The sequence below is a fragment of the Salvelinus namaycush genome, chromosome 5 (genome assembly GCF_016432855.1).
Source record: "Salvelinus namaycush isolate Seneca chromosome 5, SaNama_1.0, whole genome shotgun sequence".
Classification (NCBI taxonomy): Eukaryota; Metazoa; Chordata; class Actinopteri; order Salmoniformes; family Salmonidae; genus Salvelinus; species Salvelinus namaycush.
Genome location: NC_052311.1, coordinates 51,202,773 through 51,224,926, shown reverse-complemented (window position 1 = coordinate 51,224,926; position 22,154 = coordinate 51,202,773). Strand labels below are relative to the sequence as shown.

The window sequence follows — 22,154 nt, the reverse complement described above, 5'->3', positions numbered from 1 at the left end:
CACAAAGATAAGATGTTGCAAAAGGAAGAAGAATGCCCATGGCCCTCTGCCCTAAGAGTGGATAATGCCTCTCTACACTCAGCCAGAATTCACTCAGTGTCTGTGATGTAAACCTCAGTCTCAATGTGGAGTCAGACGTCATACCAATGAACTGGTCCTCCTCTGCAGAGCTGAAACCAGTTGGAGCTGGTGCATTGAAAGGATCTCTCACCCAGTCATATTGGGAACTGTTTTCAGGGAAGTACTTTTTAAAGAATCCCATCAGTGATGAAATATGCTCCTTAATATATGGAATCACTGAGGTGGCATCATAGTCAGTAGTGTCAACAAATTCATGCAGGTTTTTGAATGAATCAGTATTTCCTTCATCAAGTCTCCTGCCCCACATTGCAAGCTTTCGAGTGAAAGAGCTGATCTTGTCTGTGACCTGAGGGAGGTGTTTATCTTTCCCTTGAAGCTGTAGATTTAGTTCATTTAGCTTTCCAAATATGTCACTCAGGTAGGCCAGTTTTGCCTGCTCCGAAAACATTCTTATCTGCTCTCTGAGCTCAAGAACTCGGGACAAGACTTTTCCTCGTGACAGCCACCTTGCTTCACTGTGAAACAGCACAGCTTGATGTTCAGCTCCCATCTCACAGATAGCAGAGAAGACTCTTGTTTTTAGTGGTCTGGTCTTTATAAAATTGACTACACCTACAATGTCAGTCATAACCTCACTTAATTCAGAGGAAAGGTTCCTTGATGCCAGTGCTTCTCTGTGTATAACACAGTGTGTCCACTCAGCATTAGGTGAGGCCTTCTTAATGAGTGCCCAAAGTCCTTTTCTCATCCCTGCCATGGTCTGTGCACCATCAATGCAAACACCAATGCAGTTCTCCCATTCTCAGTCAGGAAGCAGTCCAGCATTTTGAATAGCTCTTCAGCTGTGGCTCTGTCTCTGACATATTTACAAAAAAGTAGATCCTCACACAGGGAGTTTGTCATGTCAAAACGTACATAAGCGATAAACAAACAGTATTTGTTGCTGTCAGTTGCTTCATCGAACTGTAAGGCAAAACGTTTGTCTTTGAGTTTATCTACCAGCTGTTCTTTAAGATCGTTAGCAATGTCATTTATACGTCTGGCGACAGTGTCATTGGACAGAGGGATAGTTTTTATTTTTGCAGCACTTGCGTCATCCAGCATGACAGATACCATGTCTAATGCTGCAGGCAGTATCAGCTCCTCTGCTATGGAGTGTTTTATTTTGCACTGAGCAATTTGGTACGCCACCTTATATGATGCTAACAGTGCTCGCTGGTTTACTGAAGTAGCATTCACAAAGCGGGACGATTGTTGGCAATATTCGGCACGTTTTCGCTGAAAAAACTCAAGCGGCTTATCAGCGTGATTGGGGTGTAATGTCTTTAAGTGACGCCTTAATTTATTTGGCTAAATGCTGTCCGCTGCCAACATTTTTAGACACAGTAAACATACCGGTCTTTCCTCGTCTCCCACCATGGTCACAGTGAAGCCAAGCGCTACATACGCGTCGTCATATTTCCTCGTCTTAGCTTTCAGGAGACTTACGTTTGTCTCATTATCTCCGTCTCTCTCCGCCTTTCTTTTCATCCCTGTTAAATATTTTTCCATGGTGTCTCTTAAGGGTTTGTTATCTGCACTTCATATCTCATGCTCTGTGCTGTGTGCTCTTGTTCGGTGCAAAAAAAACCTACTCCCTGCGGCAAAAAAAAGCATGTTCCCCGGGGTCACACGCGCCCCCCCCCCCTGGCATCGCTTGCCCCACTATTTGAGAAGGACTGCATAGTAAGAAATTAAGACGGGACAGCCAAGGTCAATGTGATCCCATATAATTACATATGCTGGTGTGATCGTCTCAGGTGTGTGTGTGCAGGGTGCAATTCTATCTACACCCACAATGACGAAGCACATGCCTTGTTTTTAGTCCTTTGCAGACGTGCAGAGTGCACGCGCACCTGAGACGATCACACCCAGAATGTCATCCTATGGGATCAAGTTCACACCTGCTTGCGCTGTTCTGTGAAGGGAGTAGTGCATAGTGTTGAATGAGATCTTCCGTTTCTTGGCAATTTCTTGCATGGAATAGTCTTCATTTCTCACAACAAGACTAGACTGACGCGTTTCAGAAGAAAGTTCTTTGTTTATGGCCATTTTGAGCCTATAATCAAACCCACAAATGCTAATGCTCCAAATACTCAACTAGTCTAAAGAAGGCCAGTTTTATTGCTTCTTTAATCAGAACAACAGTTTTCAGCTGTGCTAACATAATTGCAAAAGGGTTTTCTAATGACCAATTAGCCTTTTAAAATTATAAACTTAGATTAGCTAACACAACGTGCCATTGGAACACAGGAGTGATGTTTGCTGATAATGGGCCTCTGTACGCCTATGTAGATATTACATTTTATTTATTTTTTTATCAGCTGATACCAGTTACAATAGTCATTTACAACACTAACAATGTCTACACTGTATTTCTGATCAATTTTATGTTATTTTAATGGACAAAATGTTTTGCTTTTCTTTCAAAAACAAGGAAATTTCTAAGTGACCCCAAACTTTTGAACGGTAGTGTATATAATTATTAATATACGCCTACTGTATGATAGCTAGCATATTAATTAGCTAACTAACGTTAGCCTGCCTAGCTACAGTTGAAGTCGGAAGTTTACATACACCTTAGCCAAATACATTTAAACTCTGTTTTTCTCAATTCTGACATTTAATCCTAGTAAAAATTCCCTGTTTTAGGTCAGTTAGGATCACCACTTTATTTGAAGAATGTGAAATGTCAATAATAGTAGAGAGAATTATTTCAGCTTTTATTTCTTTCATCACATTCCCACTGGGTCAGAAGTTTACATACACTCAAAGAGTATTTGGCAGCATTGCCTTTACATTTTTTAACTTCACTTCAAAAGCTTTTGGGTAGCCTTGAACAAGCTTCCCACAATAAGTTGGGTGAATTTTGGCCCATTCCTCCTGACAGAGCTGGTGTAACTGAGTCAGGTTTGTAGGCCTCCTTGTTCGCACACGCTTTTTCAGTTCTGCCTACAAATGTTCTATAGGTTAGAGCTTTGTGATGGCCACTCCAATACCTTCACTTAGTTGTCCTTAAGCCATTTTATCACAACTTTGGAAGTATGCTTGGGGTCATTGTCCATTTGGAAGACCCATTTGCGACCAAGCTTTAACTTCCTGACTGATGTCTTGAGATGTTGCTTCAATATATCCACATAATTGTCCTTCCTCATGATGAAGTGCACCAGTCCCTCCTGCAGCAAAGCACCCCCACAACATGATCCTGCCACCCCCGTGCTTCACGGTTGGGATGGTGTTCTTTGGCTTGCAAGCCTCCTCTTTTTTCCTCCAAACATAACGATGGTCATTATGGCCAAACAGTTCTATTTTTGTTTCATCAGACCAGAGGACATTTCTCCAAAAAGTACAATCTTTGTCCCCATGTGCAGTTGCAAACCGTAGTCTGGCTTTTTTATGGCGGTTTTGGAGCAGTGGCTTCTTCCTTGCTGAGCGGCCTTTCAGGTTATGTCAACATGGGATTTGTTTTACTGTGGATAGAGATACTTTTGTACCTGTTTCCTCCAGCATCTTCACAGGGTCCTATGCTGTTGTTCTGGGATTGATTTGCACTTTTCGCACCAAAGGACGTTCATCTCTAGGAGACAGAACGCTTCTCCTTCCTGAGCGGTATGACGGCTGTGTGGTCCCATGGTGTTTATACTTGCATACTTTTGTTTGTACAGATGAACGCGGTACCTTCAGGTGTTTGGAAATTGCTCCCAAGGATGAACCAGACTTGTGGAGGTCTACAATTTTTTTTTCTGAGGTCTTGGCTGATTTCTTTTGATTTCCCCATGATGTCAAGCAAAGAGGCACTGAGTTTGAAGGTAGGCCTTGAAATACATCCATAGGTACACCTCCAATTGACTCAAATGATGTCAATTAGCCTACCAGAAGCTTCTAAAGCAATTACATTTTCTGGAATTTTCCAAGCTGTTTAAAGACACAATCAGTTTAGTGTATGTAAACTTCTGACCCACTGGAATTGTGATACAGTGAATTATAAGTGTGAATAATCTGTCTGTAAACAATTGTTGGAAAAATGACTTGTCATGCACAAAGTAGATGTCCTAACCGACTTGCCAAAACTGTAGTTTGTTAACAAGAAATATGTGGAGTGGTTGAAAAACGAGTTTAAAATGACTCCAACCTAAGTTTATGTAAACTTCCGACTTCAACTGTACTTCTGAAGAAGGACAATGTTTTATTTCTACAATTACCAAAAGCTAACCAAACAAAAACAATTACTTTTATGAGATGTGTTTGTGCATTAGTAGCACAATGTCTAACTTATTTACATTCGTTTTTACTCACACTTGTATGTTGACTCTAAGTGTACACTCACCAAACTCCATTAAAAACGAGGGATGAGGGGCTTTACGTTGCAAACTTCCCTTGCTTGTCTAATCATTTGGACCTACGACAAATATGGCCGTGGGGATTCCCCCATGGGCATAGTTTGAGGGTTTTGGGCCGAGGGCTGTCTTATTTGAGTTTGAAACGCAGCCATGGCATGTGCTTCGTCACAGTGGGTGTAGACGGACATTTCCGCTTCAGTAAGAAATTAAGACGGGACTATGGGGGGTGAAAAGAGACATATATAAGCCTAGGCAACCGTACCACCTGACATGACATGATACCAACGCCTTACTAACGTCTGCGTGACGCCTGCATCGCGTGTTAATGAAAGTCATTATGTGCATAGTTTAAATGTATATTAATTAAATCTCAACCCTAAATGTTAGAAACGTACCATTTTTTCCATGCAAGCAGATATTCCGACTTAGCCACCTTGAACTATAGTGTAGCTCTGTTATCGCTAATGGCCTAGAAAAGATGATGTCCAATCTATAGGTAATCTGTCTTTCCCTCAACACCTCATGGAATGGTATGTTATTTTATCTCGCTGTATACAGATCTAAACTTCGTTAGCCAATCACAGACTGTGTTGTTACCAGTTCCCAGTAGCCTACATCAGACAACCAATAAGAGTTGTGTCCACGGCTTTCAGAGGAGTTCATAGATGCTATTCGGGATCCTTGGGATGTCCCTTCACTCGAATAGAGCAGTTCGCGCTCCAGCGACTCCTGTGGCGGGCCGGGCGCAGTGCGCGCTAACCAAGGGGGCCAGGTACACGGTGTTTCCTCCGACACATTGGTGCGGCTGGCTTCCGGGTTGGAGGCGCGCTGTGTTAAGAAGCAGTGCGGCTTGGTTGGGTTGTGCTTCGGAGGACGCATGGCTTTCGACCTTCGTCTCTCCCGAGCCCGTACGGGAGTTGTAGCGATGAGACAAGATAGTAATTACTAGCGATTGGATACCACGAAAATTGGGGAGAAAAGGGGGTAGAATTAAAAGAATAAAAAAATAATCAAACTAAATTATTGCACCTATTGAAATGTAATGTGTTTTTAGTGTGTATTCTGTTGCGTTAAAAATGTCACTGTTACCTATTAGATCAAATTCAGTGTGCGCACGTCTGATTTGACCTGATCCATGTTCAGATGAAGCCATTGCATGTCTTTATTGCTTTGTATGAGAAGGCAGTTTGGTAGAAGATGGTGGACCGTTTGAGGATGCTACAGTCACTACAGGAGGAGGTTCTTGGGACACTGCTATTTAAGTCTGAGCAGAGGTTGACCAAAACGTTCAAAGGTGGTGGTGCTATATTGCGTTTTATTTTGAATACCAGGCAGATGTTGGAGTAGAAATGAAATGGTGTAAACTGAACAGGTTGAACTTGTTGAGTACACTCTTTGAAAAAGCGGTTCCAAAGGGTTATACGGCAGTCCCCATAGGAGAACCCTTTAAAGAACCCTTTTTGGTTCGAGTAACAACCCTTTTGGGTTCCATGTAGAACCATATGTGTGGAACACAACATGGTTCTACCTAGGCACCAAAGGGGTTCTACCTGGAAACAAAAAGGGTTCTTCAAAGGGTTCTCCTATGGGGACAGCGGAATAATCATTTTAGGATCTAGATAGCACCTATATTGCCGTGGTTTTCTGTAAAAAATAAATGCAACAAGCCCTGTGCATCTCTGGAGGATCTAGCAAGATAGCGAATCATTGTATCACTGACTCAGTATGACTATAATGAACATTTCTAACTTACACTGTTATGCAATTATTAAGAGACTTGATACAAATAACTAATCCTGGCAACCAATGTTCTAGCATTAATTAATTGAGGCAAGCAGATCAGAGATGTCAAGGTGGTACCCAAGAGTATGCTACAGTATGTGTATAGTGTAAATAACAACTACCAATAGACCTTCTAAATTATAAGCATTTGGTCAATCAAATAATTACTCTGTAAAACGAGGAATGCAGTTACTCTATTTAACTAATAGGATGAAAGAATTGACACGCAAACAATTACAGTGTACATGAAATACATTATACATTACAGAATAACACGGAGTATATGACTATCACCAATAGGCTAAAACAACGTGGTAACACATGTCTTCAGTTCAAAATAGTCTCTAAGAGAAAACACAATGTTTTTTCTGATACACACGAGCTTGGTAGCAAGTTCTCAAAGTATGAACAAATTCACTCTCCTTTTAACCAAATTCAAGCATAAACTCACGCCCAACCTGAATTAACATTTCTTTGTACTTTGCTAGTTTTAACAAAAGACAGGAAAACACAGGCAGATTCGAATCTAATCAACTCAATGTAAATGATAGGAGCGCATTGTGTCGCTCCCTCTTTGAACTATCGGCAGCCCGACGAACAAAATAACACTCCGTGTAACAATAAATCCATAGCACTTACAGTACAATAAAATATATACAAATTCGTAACTCTTTTGTGAACTCTTCAGAAATTCAAACATGACAATTTAATTTACACAGTAACATTAATTTTGTTGATCTGTCTTCACACCTCCCCTGGCGTCAGTGACCCAAGGACTTCCATGAGAACGTCTCTTCTTAGAGATCCCACAGATAAGGTATGTTTGAACCTTGTGATAGCCCACAGATGGTCTGCCATCCAGACAATGTAATAAATCGTGATTGAGTCATCATGCTGGGCTTTGCACGCCAGCCAGTCACCAGTCGCGAGTATATCACCTTCTCTCAATCTTCCACTATACTGTCGTCATTCATGGGAAAGAAATGAAAAATTAAAGGGCCTATGCGGAGCATCGAAACGTTTTTGTTGTTGTTTTTACCGATGCCTGTTTAGTCATAAAACAGCAGAAGATAGTAAATATAATTAATCACAATGATTAACCTATGCAAAATAATAGGAAAACATTTCAAGCTTATTATTAGCATTACATTTAGCAGAATTGGGTACGCATATGGCGCGGGTCAAAGAAAGGAAAACACAACAAGATTCTAATCAACCATATTTAAATGATAGGAGCGCACCCTTGTGTCGCTCCCTCTAAACAGTGCAATAAAATATATCAAAATTCATAGCTCTTTACGAACTCTTTAACAATCCAAACGTGACAATATTAGGTTTACAGGACTGCCGAAACATTACAAAGAATACTGTCCGAAGATGCTTTTCTTTCTCAGGCCCCAGAGCCTGTGAGATGGGCATTGGTAGTTGAATCTGAATGAAGGAGTATGTTGGGTTTTGTTTTTGTTTATTTGTATTTTGTTAATTATTTGGGCTGATATACAGCCAGGGCAGTGGGTGGCGGCATGCACTTGTGACATTTGTTTGCAGACCGCGATAGTATCAAAGAAGACCCCGTATGTAGTAGTCTAGCAAAAGTTAGAAGATGAAGAGGAGTGTTTATTTTTCTTTACCATATATGTCTTTATATAACAAAATATTGTGAAATAGGAATAAATAATTTAAGCTGTTTTTGGATTTACATTGCTAGCTAACATTACTTATTTACTTAGATCAGCCTGCCTAGTCAGCTAGCCAGACAGTTTTGTTTGGCCGACGTTAGCTAGCTAGCTAATTGTTTTTGTTTCTTTCATTTTGTATGTAAGTAACGTTTGCTTGCACTTCACTGGCATCCCTCGAGGAGATGTTATTTTATCTTTCCAAACAGGCGAAGTATTATGAAGGCACCAATGATCTCGACAATAGGCACAACATTCATAGGGGTCAGATTTTCACTATTCAGGGTAAAGTTAAGCAGTTCGCTTCTATTACATAACTGGAAGGATTTAGCTATGAACAACCATTTTTCAACAACCATTTTCCATCTAGGTAGTTGGTCATCTAGAAGTTGCTAGTTATACATTTAGTTATATGTCTGTCATATTGAGGTATCTAGCTATACGTTAACTCTGATAAATCAAATTGATGGGTCTAAGCAATTATGGTCATTCCAACTGTCCTTAACTAGGTGTCTTTGCTAGACACACACAGAGAGAGAGGGGGGAGAGGGAGAAATAAAGGATGAAAGTGAGAGTGAAAGACAGAGAGATGGGGGGAGAGAGAGACAGAGAAAGTAAGTTGTGCATGCAAAATTACATAGACTTTTGTATTTCAACAACTTTTGTCTTCAAACTTGTTAGGCAATCACATGTACCTACGGGGGAAGGATGTCCAGCCACACAGGAGGGTACTTTTCACTGAGGAGGAGACGGAGACCATGCTGACCGATGCATGTTGGCCATTTCGGAGTCAAGCGCATGATTGCCAAAATCAACATACACTTCTTTTGGCATGGGATTGTCAAAGAAGTGGACAGCTGGGCAAGTGAAATAACAGTTTGTTTATCGATCACATTCTATTATATCTGAAATTATTTTGATTTCAATGAACGTCATCAGAGAGAACACAATGTTTAAATTTGTCACCTTGTGTTTAAAGGTGAGTACATGTCTAGCCTGATGGCGACCGATTATTTTACCAATTGGGTGGAGGCAATACCCATTAAGCTCTGCAAATGAAGAGAACGTGCTTAACTCTAAATTCCCTTCTGTAACCCATTTAAAAAGGGTGCTTGGAACCAAAAATGTATTTTCTTTTGTATGATACCCATCAATGACCAGACTGGCGAGGCCACCTCCAAGGCGATGATGGACATCTTCAAACACCCATGGTTCTCCAGAGGTCATCTTGAGTGACCAAGGTCGTAAACTCTGGAACAAGGTAGAGATGTTATAGGTTATATTCTGTCACCAATGGTTTGTGTTGGTTTATTTTTTACAATTAGTTTTTGTTTTTCCATAGTACATAATCAGACATTTCAATATCTTCCATTGTTAGATATCCCTTTCCTAGCCCCTCATCCAGGTGTGGATGAACAGACAAACCACACCCTCAAGACTGCCATGGGCAAGTCCCTTGACTGGTTCCAAGAATGGTGGGAGGACAACCTGAAGGTAATTATCTTTGCACACAACAGCAGCATCCAGGCCTCCAGAGTACTCACCCTATCGCCTACTGTACGGACGGGAGTTGCAGCTGTTTACTGAGGTATACAATGAAATTGTATATAAAATTATTGCCTATACTGTAGTCTAAAAAATGTGTGATTGACTTTGTGTTTTTCTATTGCTATTTTTGTATAACGTACTTTGAGGTCACTGATACTCCACCTGATGTGGTGGAAGTTGTCGAACCAGATCAGAACACCTTTCAAGGACCACCTTCAGGCACGGACAGTTTTTTTTTACCAGGTCAACATTATTGTACGCTGTTCATTTATTTTCTGGCATTCCAAGAGATACGAGATGCATTTGTAATAATATGAAATATAATTGCATTTATTTAAATTATCAATCAAGGTGAGACTGAACATGGACAAGGCGCAGGAGAAACAGAAGGAGAGCCACCGGAGGAGAATCAAGGGGACCAAGTGATTCGACATCCGGGTGAATTACTTGGCTTGGAAGAAGGACAAAAGGAAGGCGAGACCTGGGATAGCTTGGTGCTCTTTCGCTCCTAGCTGGGGTCCCCATCCGTTAAGGTGAATATAAAAATATTTGCATTTGCCGCTTTGTGGTGGGCGGCATCACCATGCTGTCAGCAGTACCAAAACTGGCCCAGTGGTTTCTCCAAATTTTCCATCTCAAGGCTAACCACTGGGTCACGTTAAGTAACCGCCACTTCCAGGTAGGTACTGTTAAGGTGTATGACTCCAGTGGTCATGACACCACCCTGGAGTTTCTCTCACAACTCATCTCTCTATATTTTCCAGGGACCATCCTTTATAACCCCACTGACATCAACAATTAGACAGGTATCCTTTCTTTTCTGTCTGCCATTAACATTATTGTATGTCTAATCAAACATTTTAATGAAATCTTTCAATAACTGTATTTTTACATACCTGATCAACCTGTAACCTGTGTGTTTGCTTGTGTACATCTGTCTCCTACCCTGTTCACTTTACTCTGGTCCTGTTTTCCAGGACCTAGGGGTTCTGCCTAACACTCAGACATGGATCCACCTGATGTCCTCCATTACCAACAACCCTCCCAACTTTTCATTACATCATCTACAGCTACTGTTAATGTCATGTTGTCATTATCTGCTAAGAAAGAGCAAGAAAACTATCATACTGGGCACAATTTGAGATACACAGATTAGCTAAAAACACTAGCACTGCAAACACTCAGAACAAAGAGGGCAGCAGCGCCTGGAATTTGCAGTTTCCCTATTCGAGTCCACCTTCCAAAACTGACTACCTTTTGAAAAACTAATGACAGGCAGAACCTCCCATCCACACAATACCCACCTCCTCTCTATTCCACACACCAGAATTCTGTATTTCAGTCTATGATTGCCATGTGAGTGTACAACAAATCTGAAAGTAAATTGACACACATGTAGCAAACAAATATCAATGGTTATGTATTTAAATCTAAAATATTGCTAGATTGATTTTCACAGCTGTTTCATAAGGTGTTCTTTATTGTAAATTGTAACGTATCCCTTGATTGTATTTCTTATTTCAACATTATTAATTGTATCGTAAGACATATAATAGATATATATTCAAACACAAGGGTGTACTGAAGAGCTATGATTTTTTTAAATCATAATTGAGGACTGAAATTATTTCAGTGTAGAATGCCTGTTTAAAATAAAAACATGCCAGCCAGACAAGCCAGTGTATGAATCAAATGTATTTGCATATGAATGGAGTGGAAATTAGCTCACTTTGTGATCTGTAAGGTAAGTAACATTAATGTGGGGGGGGGGGCATTGAAATTATATTATATTTACCCTGATGCCTGTTCATTCATAAATAGCAGAAGATGGTAAATAACATTAATCACAATGGTTAGCCTATGCAAATTAATAGGAATACATTTAGCCTAATTGGAACAAATATGATGTGGGGGAAAGTCGGGATCCTAGTCAGGCTTTTGTTTGTCAATTCCAGATGAAATATAGGTCTTCATGTGTATCAAATCTGTAGGCAATTGTGGGCTAAATCATTGACAAACAGCTTAAATGTACAGGCTTCAACATGAACTGTGATCAAAACAGGCTGGAGTGTTTTCAGTTCCGTTTAGTCATAAGATATGCGTAAGAACGCAACTGCACTGAAATGAATAGCCTGATTCAATGAGATTCTCCTGAATAATGCATGTTTTTATCTGTTAAGCTGTTTGGTCTATGCATAGACCCATACCGATTCTAACAGCCGTATTTACCTCCCGCTGTTGATAGCGGGAGGTACAAGTGTCTCCTGGCAGCACCTGTAGGAGAGCAGAACCAGGAGGGCCAGGTTCACCTCAGTGACAGGTGAGTGTGTTCTACTCTCATTGTGTGCTTGTTTTGGTATGTGGACCCAGAGAGAGTTCATCTATGCTGCTAAATTCTTAATTTTTTTTTCCAGTGATGCTCAAGGATTTGTGGATACTTGTTTTGCAGGTTGCCTTGAGTCCACAGACCAATCAGAAGAAAGGGATACCATTCTAGTTCTTTCCATTGTGGGGATTGTGGTGGCATTGCTGATATTCACCATCAGCTATGTGAGTTACAACACTGCCAGCTGTTCCTCTGACTTATTTGTTTTTTAAACAGATGAAAGAAACTAAAATTTTATGGTGATGGTTTCCATGTATTTCATTTTCCTTATTTACTTAATAATGTGGTTGTTCCACTGGATATCATAAGGTGAATGCACCAATTTGTAAGTCGCTTTGGATAAGAGCGTCTGCTAAATGACTTAAATGTAAATGTAATGTAAATGTAAATAATGCTAATCTTTACCATAGGTCATCCTAAGGAATATGTTATTGCAAAGGAGTAAGAAGTATCCACAAGAACCACTTCTAGATGCACCCCTTGAGAAGAAAGATTTAATGTTGATCTACACTCCGGGGCCAAACTGGTCGAGACAGGGTTCCATAAAACATGTCTGTGTGTGAGAGCCTGTTCTGCTAGTTTGGGCTCATTGTATACTTGAACGTAAAGAGGAAATGCAGAGAAAGACTAGGGCACGTTTGAAGCTGTGCAAGGAGCCTAAGAGTTATGTCTACTTTCCAGGAGAAGAATTCATCTTTAGAGCAGATGGAGGCAGACAACCCTCTGGCCGGTCCTGTAGAACTAAGATGTTTAGGCTTTTCAAAGAAATGAAACAGAAACAGTAACCTACACCCTTTCACTCAGGCAGCAAAAAACAGCAGTACAGCCAGGCTAGGGCAGCAGTTCTCCAGAAACGAGTGCCTGTCTGCAGCATCCAAGTGCCTGTGATGCGCAAGGAGCAGGGCCTGGTGAAGGGACGCCACGATCTAAGCCCCAAGATCTAACCCCAACAAGGAACTTCAGGAAAGGGAGAAGGAATTACTTCATGATAAGGGGTCATACTGCAGGGTCGCTCCATGGCAATGTTGGGGTTAATACCATTTGCATTTCAGTCAACCCAGTCAATTGAAGTTGACATTGATGTTGAACTGGAAAATGATCAATGTGTACTGCATTAAATTTCATGCCTAATTAAATTCCTGTATTGACTGGTATTAAAATGGAATTGATCTGAGCACTGTTTCATGGGGCTCAACCGTGTTGGAAGGGTTTGGTGGGACACGCTGGACTCTGCACAGAGAGATGAAACCAACCAAGACTGCATTCCATCTGAGCCAAGCAAAGCTCACAATTAACTCTAAAGTTCAGGCATTACCGATAACTTTTAAGTTAGTTTGTGAAGCCAAAACAGTATATCATTTTTTTTATGCAGAACGAAAAAATATAATTTTCATCCAAGCAATACAAAAGTGGGCTTTGGTGAATATTGACAAAAAGTAATTGACAGAAAATAAACTTTTTATAAAACATTATCCAGTTTTTGAATATGATCAGCAATTCTGTGTATACGTTGAAAATAAAGATGACAATAATTTTGTAATGTACTGCGTCTGACGTACATGTGCTATGTGTTCTTAGATAAATGTTTCTTAACTTTTTCTTAAGACGAGTCCTCACTTTTTTAGTCACCACAGTAGTGATGTTTCTCTTAGAAACGTTGATTGTTACTCAGAATATTTCATGTTATTAAGATAAGTTATTTACCCTACCATTTTACAGAAGCTTACAAACTAGATACACAACTATTTTTCTGCATAGTATACTGTTTGAGGTGCTAAATGTCTGGCAAAAAAATATCTACCTATTTCACACAATGCATTCTGTTATATTTTATACTTATTTTAACCTTGACATTAGTCATTTCCATCACCTGTCAATGTTGTAATGTGCACATTTTAAAAGCGATGATCACAATTATCCTCAAGGGCTAACAAAAGTGTTAGCTGAAATATATTTTTGGATAGCTGTTATTGTTAAATACATAAATATCACTAATCTTTTGAGTGACAACAATTCTGTGAAGTCTCTGTCATTGTGATCGACAATCACATTACCCCAAACACATTACAAGGTATTAACATCACACAGCATAAAATGGAAGCCAGGTTACATTCGATCTAAACCACATTAAACATTAAAATCCTTTACAAACATGAAATTCCATGTCGCTTAAAAAATGTAATACTATAAAATTACAAAATATTTGTTTTTTATTGCGTCACCATATCACAGGACAGATTTGACATAAGGAGTGCATGGATATGGGTCATATACAATAACAGTGACCTTTTTTCATGACAACCGTGTGATCATAGCACTCAATACATTATTGCACAATAATAATAAGCTTAACAAATTTAAAGAGTGCAAATGCAAAGCAACAGACCTAAAAAAAAAACATTTGCTTATTCGCTGCTCATGTAATACTAGTGTGTATCAAATGACGTCTGTCAGTTAATATAAATAAGAGGATTTAGAAAAACTGATATTTGGTAAGTCTCCATGAAATGTACAAGGTGATATAAACCTATTCAATTAGTCACTTGTCTCTAAGCTAATTGTCTGAAAAGGATAAGTGTAGCTTGGAACTTCAACAACAAATGTATTTCCATACCAATAATAAATTGCAGATTAGATAGTGGACAGTATAAAAGTATGTGATTTAAAAAAGATCCTTGCTAATTTTGACACAGGTTAAGTGAGTACCTTCCTTATACCACAACAGCATTAGGATTTCAGACCAGTAACTCCCCAATTGCCAGTTCATTTCATCACTTCCAAGTCCAAGATGAACCGGTTTACCTTGAGAGCTTTCTGTTTACTGCTTTGCATCTCTAACATCTATAGTGCCTTCTGAAAGTATTCATACCCCTTGATTTATTCCACATTTTGTTGTGTTACAGCCTGAATTCAGAATGGATTAAATCAATTTTTCTCTCTCACCCATTTACACACAATACCCCATAATGACAAAATGAAAACATGTCTTTAGAATAAATAAAAAATAATAATACAGAAATATCTAATTTACATAAGTATTCACACCCCTGAGGGTTGGTGACGTCACGGCCCGTATTCAATGGAGAGAGATGCTACACTACTAGCCTCAATGCATGAATATGCATAGCCATCTCAAGACTCCGATATAAAGTATTTTTTTCTCAAAGTTGCCGGGATGTCACGTATCCTACTTATATTAGTACACTCGTATCAACTTCATCATTATGAAATTATTTCTATTCGATCAAATAAACCTTTCATAGCAAACTAATAAGCCATGCGGGCTCTCCTTCACTGCAGCTAACGTGAGTAAAACATTTAAACGTGTTAACCCTTGTAAGGCTGCCTGCCCAGACGGCATCCCCAGCCGCATCCTCAGAGCATGCGCAGACCAGCTGGCTGGTGTGTTTACGGACATATTAAATCCATCCTTATCCCAGTCTGCTATCCCCACATGCTTCAAGAGGGCCACCATTGTTCCTGTTCCCAAGAAAGAGAAGGTAACTGAGCTAAATGACTATTGCCCCGTAGCACTCACTTCCGTCATCATGAAGTGCTTTGAGAGACTAGTCAAGGACCATATCACCTCCACCCTACCTGACACCCTAGACCCACTCCAATTTGCTTACCACCCCAATAGGTCCACAGACGACGCAATCGCAATCACACTGCACACTGCCCTAACCCATCTGGACAAGAGGAATACCTATGTAAGAATGCTGTTCATCGACTACAGCTCAGCATTTAACACCATAGTACCCTCCAAACTCGTCATTAAGCTCAAGACCCTGGGTCTCAACCCCGCCCTGTGCAACTGGGTCCAGGACTTCCTGACGGGCCGCCCCCAGGTGGTGAGGGTAGGAAACAACATCTCCACCCCGCTGATCCTCAACACTGGGGCCCCACAAGGGTGCGTTCTCAGCCCTCTCCTGTACTCCCTGTTCACCCATGATTGCGTGGCCATGCATGCCTCCAACTCAATCATCAAGTTTGCAGACGACACTACAGTGGTAGGCTTGATTACCAACAACGACGAGACGGCCTACAGGGAGGAGGTGAGGGCCCTCGGAGTGTGGTGTCAGGAAAATAACCTCACACTCAATGTCAACAAAACAAAGGAGATGATCGTGGACTTCAGGAAACAGCAGAGGGAGAAGCCCCCTATCCACATCGACGGGACAGTAGTGGAGAAGGTGGAAAGTTTTAAGTTCCTCGGCGTACACATCACGGACAAACTGAAATGGTCCACCCACACAGACAGCGTGGTGAAGAAGGCGCAGCAGCGCCTCTTCAACCTCAGGAGGCTGAAGAAATTCGGCTTGTCACCAAAAACACTCACAAACTTTTACAGATGCACAATCGAGAGCATCCTGTCGGGCTGTATCACCACCTGGTACGGCAACTTTATTTATTTATTTAATCTTTATTTAACTAGGCAAGTCAGTTAAGAACAAATTCTTATTTTCAATGACGGCCTAGGAACAGTGGGTTAACTGCCTTGTTCAAGGGCAGACCGACAGATTTGTACCTTGTCAGCTCGGGGATTTGAACTTGCAACCTTTCGGTTACTAGCCAAACGCTCTACCCAATATGGTATTCGTCTCCGCTCCGCCCACAACCGTAAGGCTCTCCAGAGGGTAGTGAGGTCTGCACAACGCATCACCGGGGGCAAACTACCTGCCCTCCAGGACACCTACACCACCCGATGTCACAGGAAGGCCAAAAAGATCATCAAGGACAACAACCACCCGAGCCACTGCCTGTTCACCCCGCTATCATCCAGAAGGCGAGGTCAGTACAGGTGCATCAAAGCAGGGACCGAGAGACTGAAAAACAGCTTCTATCTCAAGGCCATCAGACTGTTAAACAGCCACCACTAACATTTAGTGGCCGCTGCCAACATACTGACTCAACTCCAGCCACTTTAATAATGAAATATTTATGTAATAAATGTATCACTAGTCACTTTAAACAATGCCACTTTATATAATGTTTACATACACTACATTACTCATCTCATATGTATATACTGTACTCTATACCATCTACTGCATCTTGCCTATGCTGTTCGGCCGTCGCTCATTCATATATCTTTATGTACATATTCTTATTCATTCCTTTACACCTGTATGTATAAGGTTGTTGTTGTGAAATTGTTAGATTACTTGTTAGATATTACTGCATGGTCGGGAAACTAGAAGCACAAGCATTTCGCTACACCCGCATTAACATCTGCTAACCATGTGTATGTGACAAATAAAATTTGATTTGATTTGTTGACCAAATTCGACACTCTCATTGACCTCTATACCAACACTCATTGCATGGTGGGCAAAACAACGAAAAAACGCCACCTGCTGGAGGGAAACAGATTTCCCGCCGATTTTGGCCTTTCTCTTCCTCAACAGATAGCCCGGTATACTTTCACTTTGACGGCTACTTTTACTTTTATATTCTAGTAGGATATATCTACGCCTTGAATTAGACAGCGAAATTTAGAAAACGCTTTGCTGCTGAACAAAAAATGCGTACCCTAGTCTTTCTGCATGCCTTTGCACTAGGTAAGTTCAAATTTCATGTTAGGGCTAACAAGTCTTTATGTCCTCCCTTACAAAAAAAGATTGCAGTTTTGAAACTGCAGTAACTTCAGTCGACTGTGGTGTTTTTACGCAGTAATTGCAAAATAACTGCAGTGTACTGCAGTTGAATTGCAGTTGTACTGCACTCTAACTGCAGTTATATTGCAAATTTACTGCAGTAAAAAAAAAAGGTTATTTTGGATGCAGTATTTGCAACATACTGCAGTTATACTGAACTCTGACAGCCATCTTTTTTCGTAAGGGCTGTCCATCAAGATTCGTTTTGACATTTGCCTTCCGTTTTTCCAGTTTGCGTACACAGCAGGATTATGAAGGATGTTGAAAATACAAGGTCGATATGCGGCGAGGATTCGGTTCTGAGATGTAAAGCAAATTCTGTACCTGGGGTCAAGTACCGGTCAGTGAGGTGGTACAAGGTAAACTACTTTGCGTTACTCTTTTCCAGGGCAGTAGTGTGGCTTGCTAACGCTGACTAAAGTCCTGGATCAGAGTCCTCAGGGCTGGTATTGTGCCGAAAATCCCCCGCCTGGCAGAATTCTCCCCCCACCTTCGCGTTCTTTATTGCTGCTACTTGCTTGCTTTCCTGCTCTTCACGCTGTTGTCAGTTTAGCCTACATTTCACACGTACCTAAATCCGCTACTGATTTGTATTAGTCTATAAATAAATCTCTTTGCCAAAATTCGTCATCTCTCCCATGTCTTATTCGTCTAGTACTTTTTAAAGTGTAAGGATAATAATTCAGCCATAGTTGTTGTGAAATGTTTATTGCTTGCCAACATTTTACTCCTATGTTTAATATAACGCACATACATTAATTATTAATTTTGGTTGCCTATCCTGACGTGAAGTTTGTTCTGTAGAAAGTATTTGACTCTGATGTGTTCCACAGAAAGTATTTGACCATAGTCACAAAATTAATGAAATTATAAGGGGGGAGAATTCTGACTGGGGGGAGATTTTCGGAACAACATTTGTTCGCTCATTATAGGCAGGATTAGGCGGATTGATGAGGGCGACATTTTCAGAGCTAAACTGACCAAAACACACCTCCAACAACACATAAAACCTCACATAATTATGAGACACCACATTAAAATAGAGACACCAAACCATCTTCCACATGTTCAGGCTATCCTAACTTCCAATTCTTAAAAACTTCAACTATAACTATACACATTTGCATAAAGTAGCACTAAATCACTCACCAACAGTAACTCTTGAACCATTCATGCTAGATACACCAAACCAACTTTCACAGGTTTAGGCTATCCTAACTTCAAATTCTTAGAAGTGGTTAACAACTATAACTATATAAATTAGCATAAAACAACTCACCAACAGTAACTCTTGAACCATTCAAACTAGAAACACCAAACCAATCAATACATTTTTACAGCTACCTACTTTTTCAACTATACCCAGTCATTACCATTACTACTGCAGTCAGTACCACTACACTAACTTATTTCAAAACCATAGTTTAAAACAAGTTAGCAAGCACACCACATTTTCTTCAGGAAATGTAAATTTCCAGTATTGTAGATTGCCTTTGTCTAGCCACTTAATCATATCAATCTTCGTCCACTCTTTCTTCCATCTACAGATAGCAGAACTCATAACTTTTGTGATTCCCAGACAATTTAACCTCAGGTTTGTCTCCTGCTGTCTGAGTTAATTTTAGCAATTGAACCATGGAATTTGATTTGACTACTAGACTATCTGCCTTTTGCTGTTTTTCTGGAGATCTTTGGCTGCTCACACATAAGTGTCTCATACTAGGGATTTACGATCTGTGATGTCCTCAGTCCTCATTGTAATCATCATTATTGAAACTACAGCACTGGCTCCAGACCAGCTGTCAGGGGCATAAAGTAACCTCAAACCCTCTTCTCCCAGCTGGGTGAGGAGCCCTCTAATAAGGAGTCTGGTCTATTGATGAAGAGGCTATCACCTAACAGCACCACACTATGGTACGCAGGCCTGGAACGTAAAGTGGAACTTTTGGCTGATGATTCTTTCGATATCTTCCTGCCCAATGTAACGGCTGTTGATAGCGGGAGGTACAAGTGTCTCCTGGCAGCACCTGTAGGAGAGCAGAACCAGGAGGGGCAGGTTCACCTCAGAGTGACAGGTGAGTGTGTTCTACTCTCATTGTGTGCTTGTTTTGGTATGTAAACAAACTGTATATTGCATGTGGATGTTTTAAATTGGACCCCCAGAGAGTTCCTCTGTGCTGATATATACTCTTTGAAAGTTTCCAGTGGTGCTCAAGGATTTGTGTATTATTTTTTCATTTGCAGGTTGCCTTTACAATAAGTCCACAGACCAATCAGAAAGCAATACCATCCTAGTTCTTTCCATTGTGGGGCTTGTGGCAGCATTGCTGATATTCACCATCAGCTATGTGAGTTGTCCACTATCCTCTCATTCAGTGGTGATAGTTTCAATGTATTTCATTTAAGGTTTTTAATTTTATTTACAAAAAAAATATTATTTTTACCATAGGTAACCGTTATGAATATGTTACCACCAAGGATCAAGAAGAATCCACAAGAACAACTTCTAGATGCACCCTTTGAGAAGAAGGATTTCATGTTGATCTACACACTGGGGCCAAACTGGTCAGGACAGGCTTCCAAATGAACATGTCTGTGTGTGAGACCCTGTTCTGCTAGTTTGGGCTCATTGTATACTTGAATGAGGAAAGGCAGAGAAAGAGTAGTGCACTTTTGAAGCTGAGCAAGGAGCCAAAGAGCTTACACAGAATGAAAGTTAAAGTGAGAGCTTAGTCTTTAAAATAAAAGAGAGACCACGGCTCCCCACCCATTATAGAATCATTAAGTTAGTAAGTGGTGGCTAAAATAAGAGAGGTAATTATGACAAAAAAATAATAGGGTGTGTTTTGTTAGAATGCAGTGATAGTGTTCTATTGTAATTAAGGTATAGCCATGCAATATATCATATTCTATTGCAGTGACAGGTGTGAGCCCCTGGTTGTGATGGATCCCTGGGTGTGGACTAAGATTGCAAAATAAATACAGCTTTGGTCTACTCAAAGGCATTTCAATATCTTTTATTTGAACGTTACCGATAGGCATACATCAATTACAAGCTCTTGTTAAGCTTTTTGGTTGAATGCAGTACGGCATGATGCAGTACGGATGCAGTACGGCACCCTTACCAGCCAGGTGTCTATAACACAGCAATGCCTTTTTTTATTAAGGTGGGTGTATCCAGAATAGGTTTCCTTTGCTGGAAAAAGTTAATCACACATAATCTACCATGTTTCAACTGTTTAAAGCAGTGTCTGCATGTTATTTGTAAACTTTTATTAGATACCTTTTTTTAAGTCTTACTATTACAATAATGGTTTGGTGTGCAGGCTATGAAAAAAATGCCTTTGTTGAATGCATCAATGTAGCCTACCATACATCTGGCTGAGACAAAGGCAAAATAGTGCACAACCAGAAAAAAAAACTTAAAATACGCATACCTTCTAGCTTAACACTCATTAGGCATAGGCAATGGCAGCTACTTACATTTGCTATTCCAGGTGTAGTTGTGTTTACCGAACTTTCTAATACTAATACTAATACCTGCTGAAGTTGGTTACTACACCAACCCTGGTGAGGACGACAAGCACACAGATGAGTTTCCCTGAGACGGTTTGCGACAGTTTGTGCAGAAATTCTTCAGTTGTGCAAACCCAGTTTCATCAGCTCTCCAGGTGGCTAGTCTCAGACGATCCCGCAGTTGAATAAGCCGGTTTGGAGGTGGTCTGCGGTTGTGAGGCCAGTTGAATGTACTGCCAAATTCTCTAAAACAACGTTGGAGGTGGCTTATAGTAGAGAAATGAACATTAATTTCTCTGGCAACAGCTGTGGTGGACATTCCTGCAGTCAGCATGCCAATTGCACACTCCCTCAAAACTTGAGACATCTGTGGCATTGTGTTGTGTGGCAAAACTGCACATTTTAGAGTGGCTTTTTATTGTCCCCAGCACAAGGTGCACCTGCGTTATAATTATGCTATTTAATCACCTTCTTGATATGCCACACGTGTCAGGTGGATGGATAATTTGGCAAAGGAGAAATGCTCACTAACAGGGATGTAAACAAATTTGTGCACAACATTTTAGAGAAATAAGCTTTTTGAGCATATGGAAAATTCCTGGGATCTTCTATTTCAGCTCATGAAACACGGGACCAACACTTTACATGTTGCATTTCTATCTTATTTCAGTATAAGTAGCTTTTTTAAATGTAACCATTATTTAACTAGGAAAGTCAGTTATGAACAAATTCTTATTTACAATGACTAGTGCTTGACTTCGATTAAAATAGATGACGGTACTGTTTATATTTAGGTGCAGGAACTGTACAATACCTTTGAGCTAATATTTTATGAGGTGCAGGACCTCATGCAGTAGAAAATCGGAGGTGCTGGTACTCAGTTCTGGTGAGCTCCTGCCCAAGTCAAGCACTGCTTGATACTCAATATATTTGGATAAATTCAACTTCTCACTTGTCCAGGTGAATTTACAATCATGAATTTTAGATATGCAAATAATAAACCAGATTGCCTTTCTTTTAAGTTCGAAGCGTCGACATGAGCAATACAACTGCTCCCTGGTGGTCTAGTGGTTAGGATTCGGCGCTCTCACCGCCGCGGCCCGGGTTCGATTCCCGGTCAGGGAACTTA

The 22,154-nt window shown here is 40.5% G+C and overlaps 1 protein-coding gene, 1 long non-coding RNA gene and 1 other non-coding gene across 6 annotated transcripts; all 3 read left to right on the top strand.

The window, feature by feature from the left end:
• The first annotated feature begins 7,829 nt into the window (after window positions 1-7,829).
• Window positions 7,830-13,367, top strand: LOC120048434. Of its 4 annotated transcripts, none has more exons than XR_005477008.1 (8): window positions 7,830-8,203; window positions 8,600-9,179; window positions 9,297-9,709; window positions 9,818-9,999; window positions 10,231-10,272; window positions 10,444-11,786; window positions 11,916-12,016; window positions 12,263-13,367. It is a non-coding gene; the product is annotated as an uncharacterized LOC120048434 (long non-coding RNA). The 4 variants fall into 4 exon arrangements; XR_005477010.1 differs by having other exon boundaries at window positions 7,830-9,179; window positions 9,297-9,412; window positions 9,613-9,709; XR_005477007.1 differs by having other exon boundaries at window positions 7,830-9,179.
• A 3,875-nt stretch (window positions 13,368-17,242) lies between these two features.
• LOC120047634 (CD83 antigen-like) lies at window positions 17,243-20,504 on the top strand. The gene is made up of 5 exons (XM_038993180.1): window positions 17,243-17,413; window positions 17,741-17,868; window positions 19,350-19,584; window positions 19,754-19,857; window positions 19,959-20,504. Exons 1-5 carry the CDS (start codon window positions 17,377-17,379, stop codon window positions 20,094-20,096), a joined length of 642 nt encoding a protein of 213 aa, XP_038849108.1. The 5' UTR covers window positions 17,243-17,376; the 3' UTR covers window positions 20,097-20,504.
• A 1,574-nt stretch (window positions 20,505-22,078) lies between these two features.
• Window positions 22,079-22,150, top strand: trnae-cuc. Its single transcript has one exon. It is a non-coding gene; the product is annotated as a tRNA-Glu (tRNA).
• The last annotated feature ends 4 nt before the right edge of the window (window positions 22,151-22,154 follow it).

Coding starts and splice junctions, on each gene's coding strand:
- LOC120047634 (XM_038993180.1), top strand. CDS start 17,377: ATGCGTACCCTAGTCTTTCTGCATGCCTTTGCACTAG. Junction 17,869..19,349: donor GGTCAGTGAGGTGGTACAAG/GTAAACTACTTT, acceptor CTCTTCTCCCAG/CTGGGTGAGGAGCCCTCTAA. Junction 19,585..19,753: donor GGTTCACCTCAGAGTGACAG/GTGAGTGTGTTC, acceptor TTTCATTTGCAG/GTTGCCTTTACAATAAGTCC.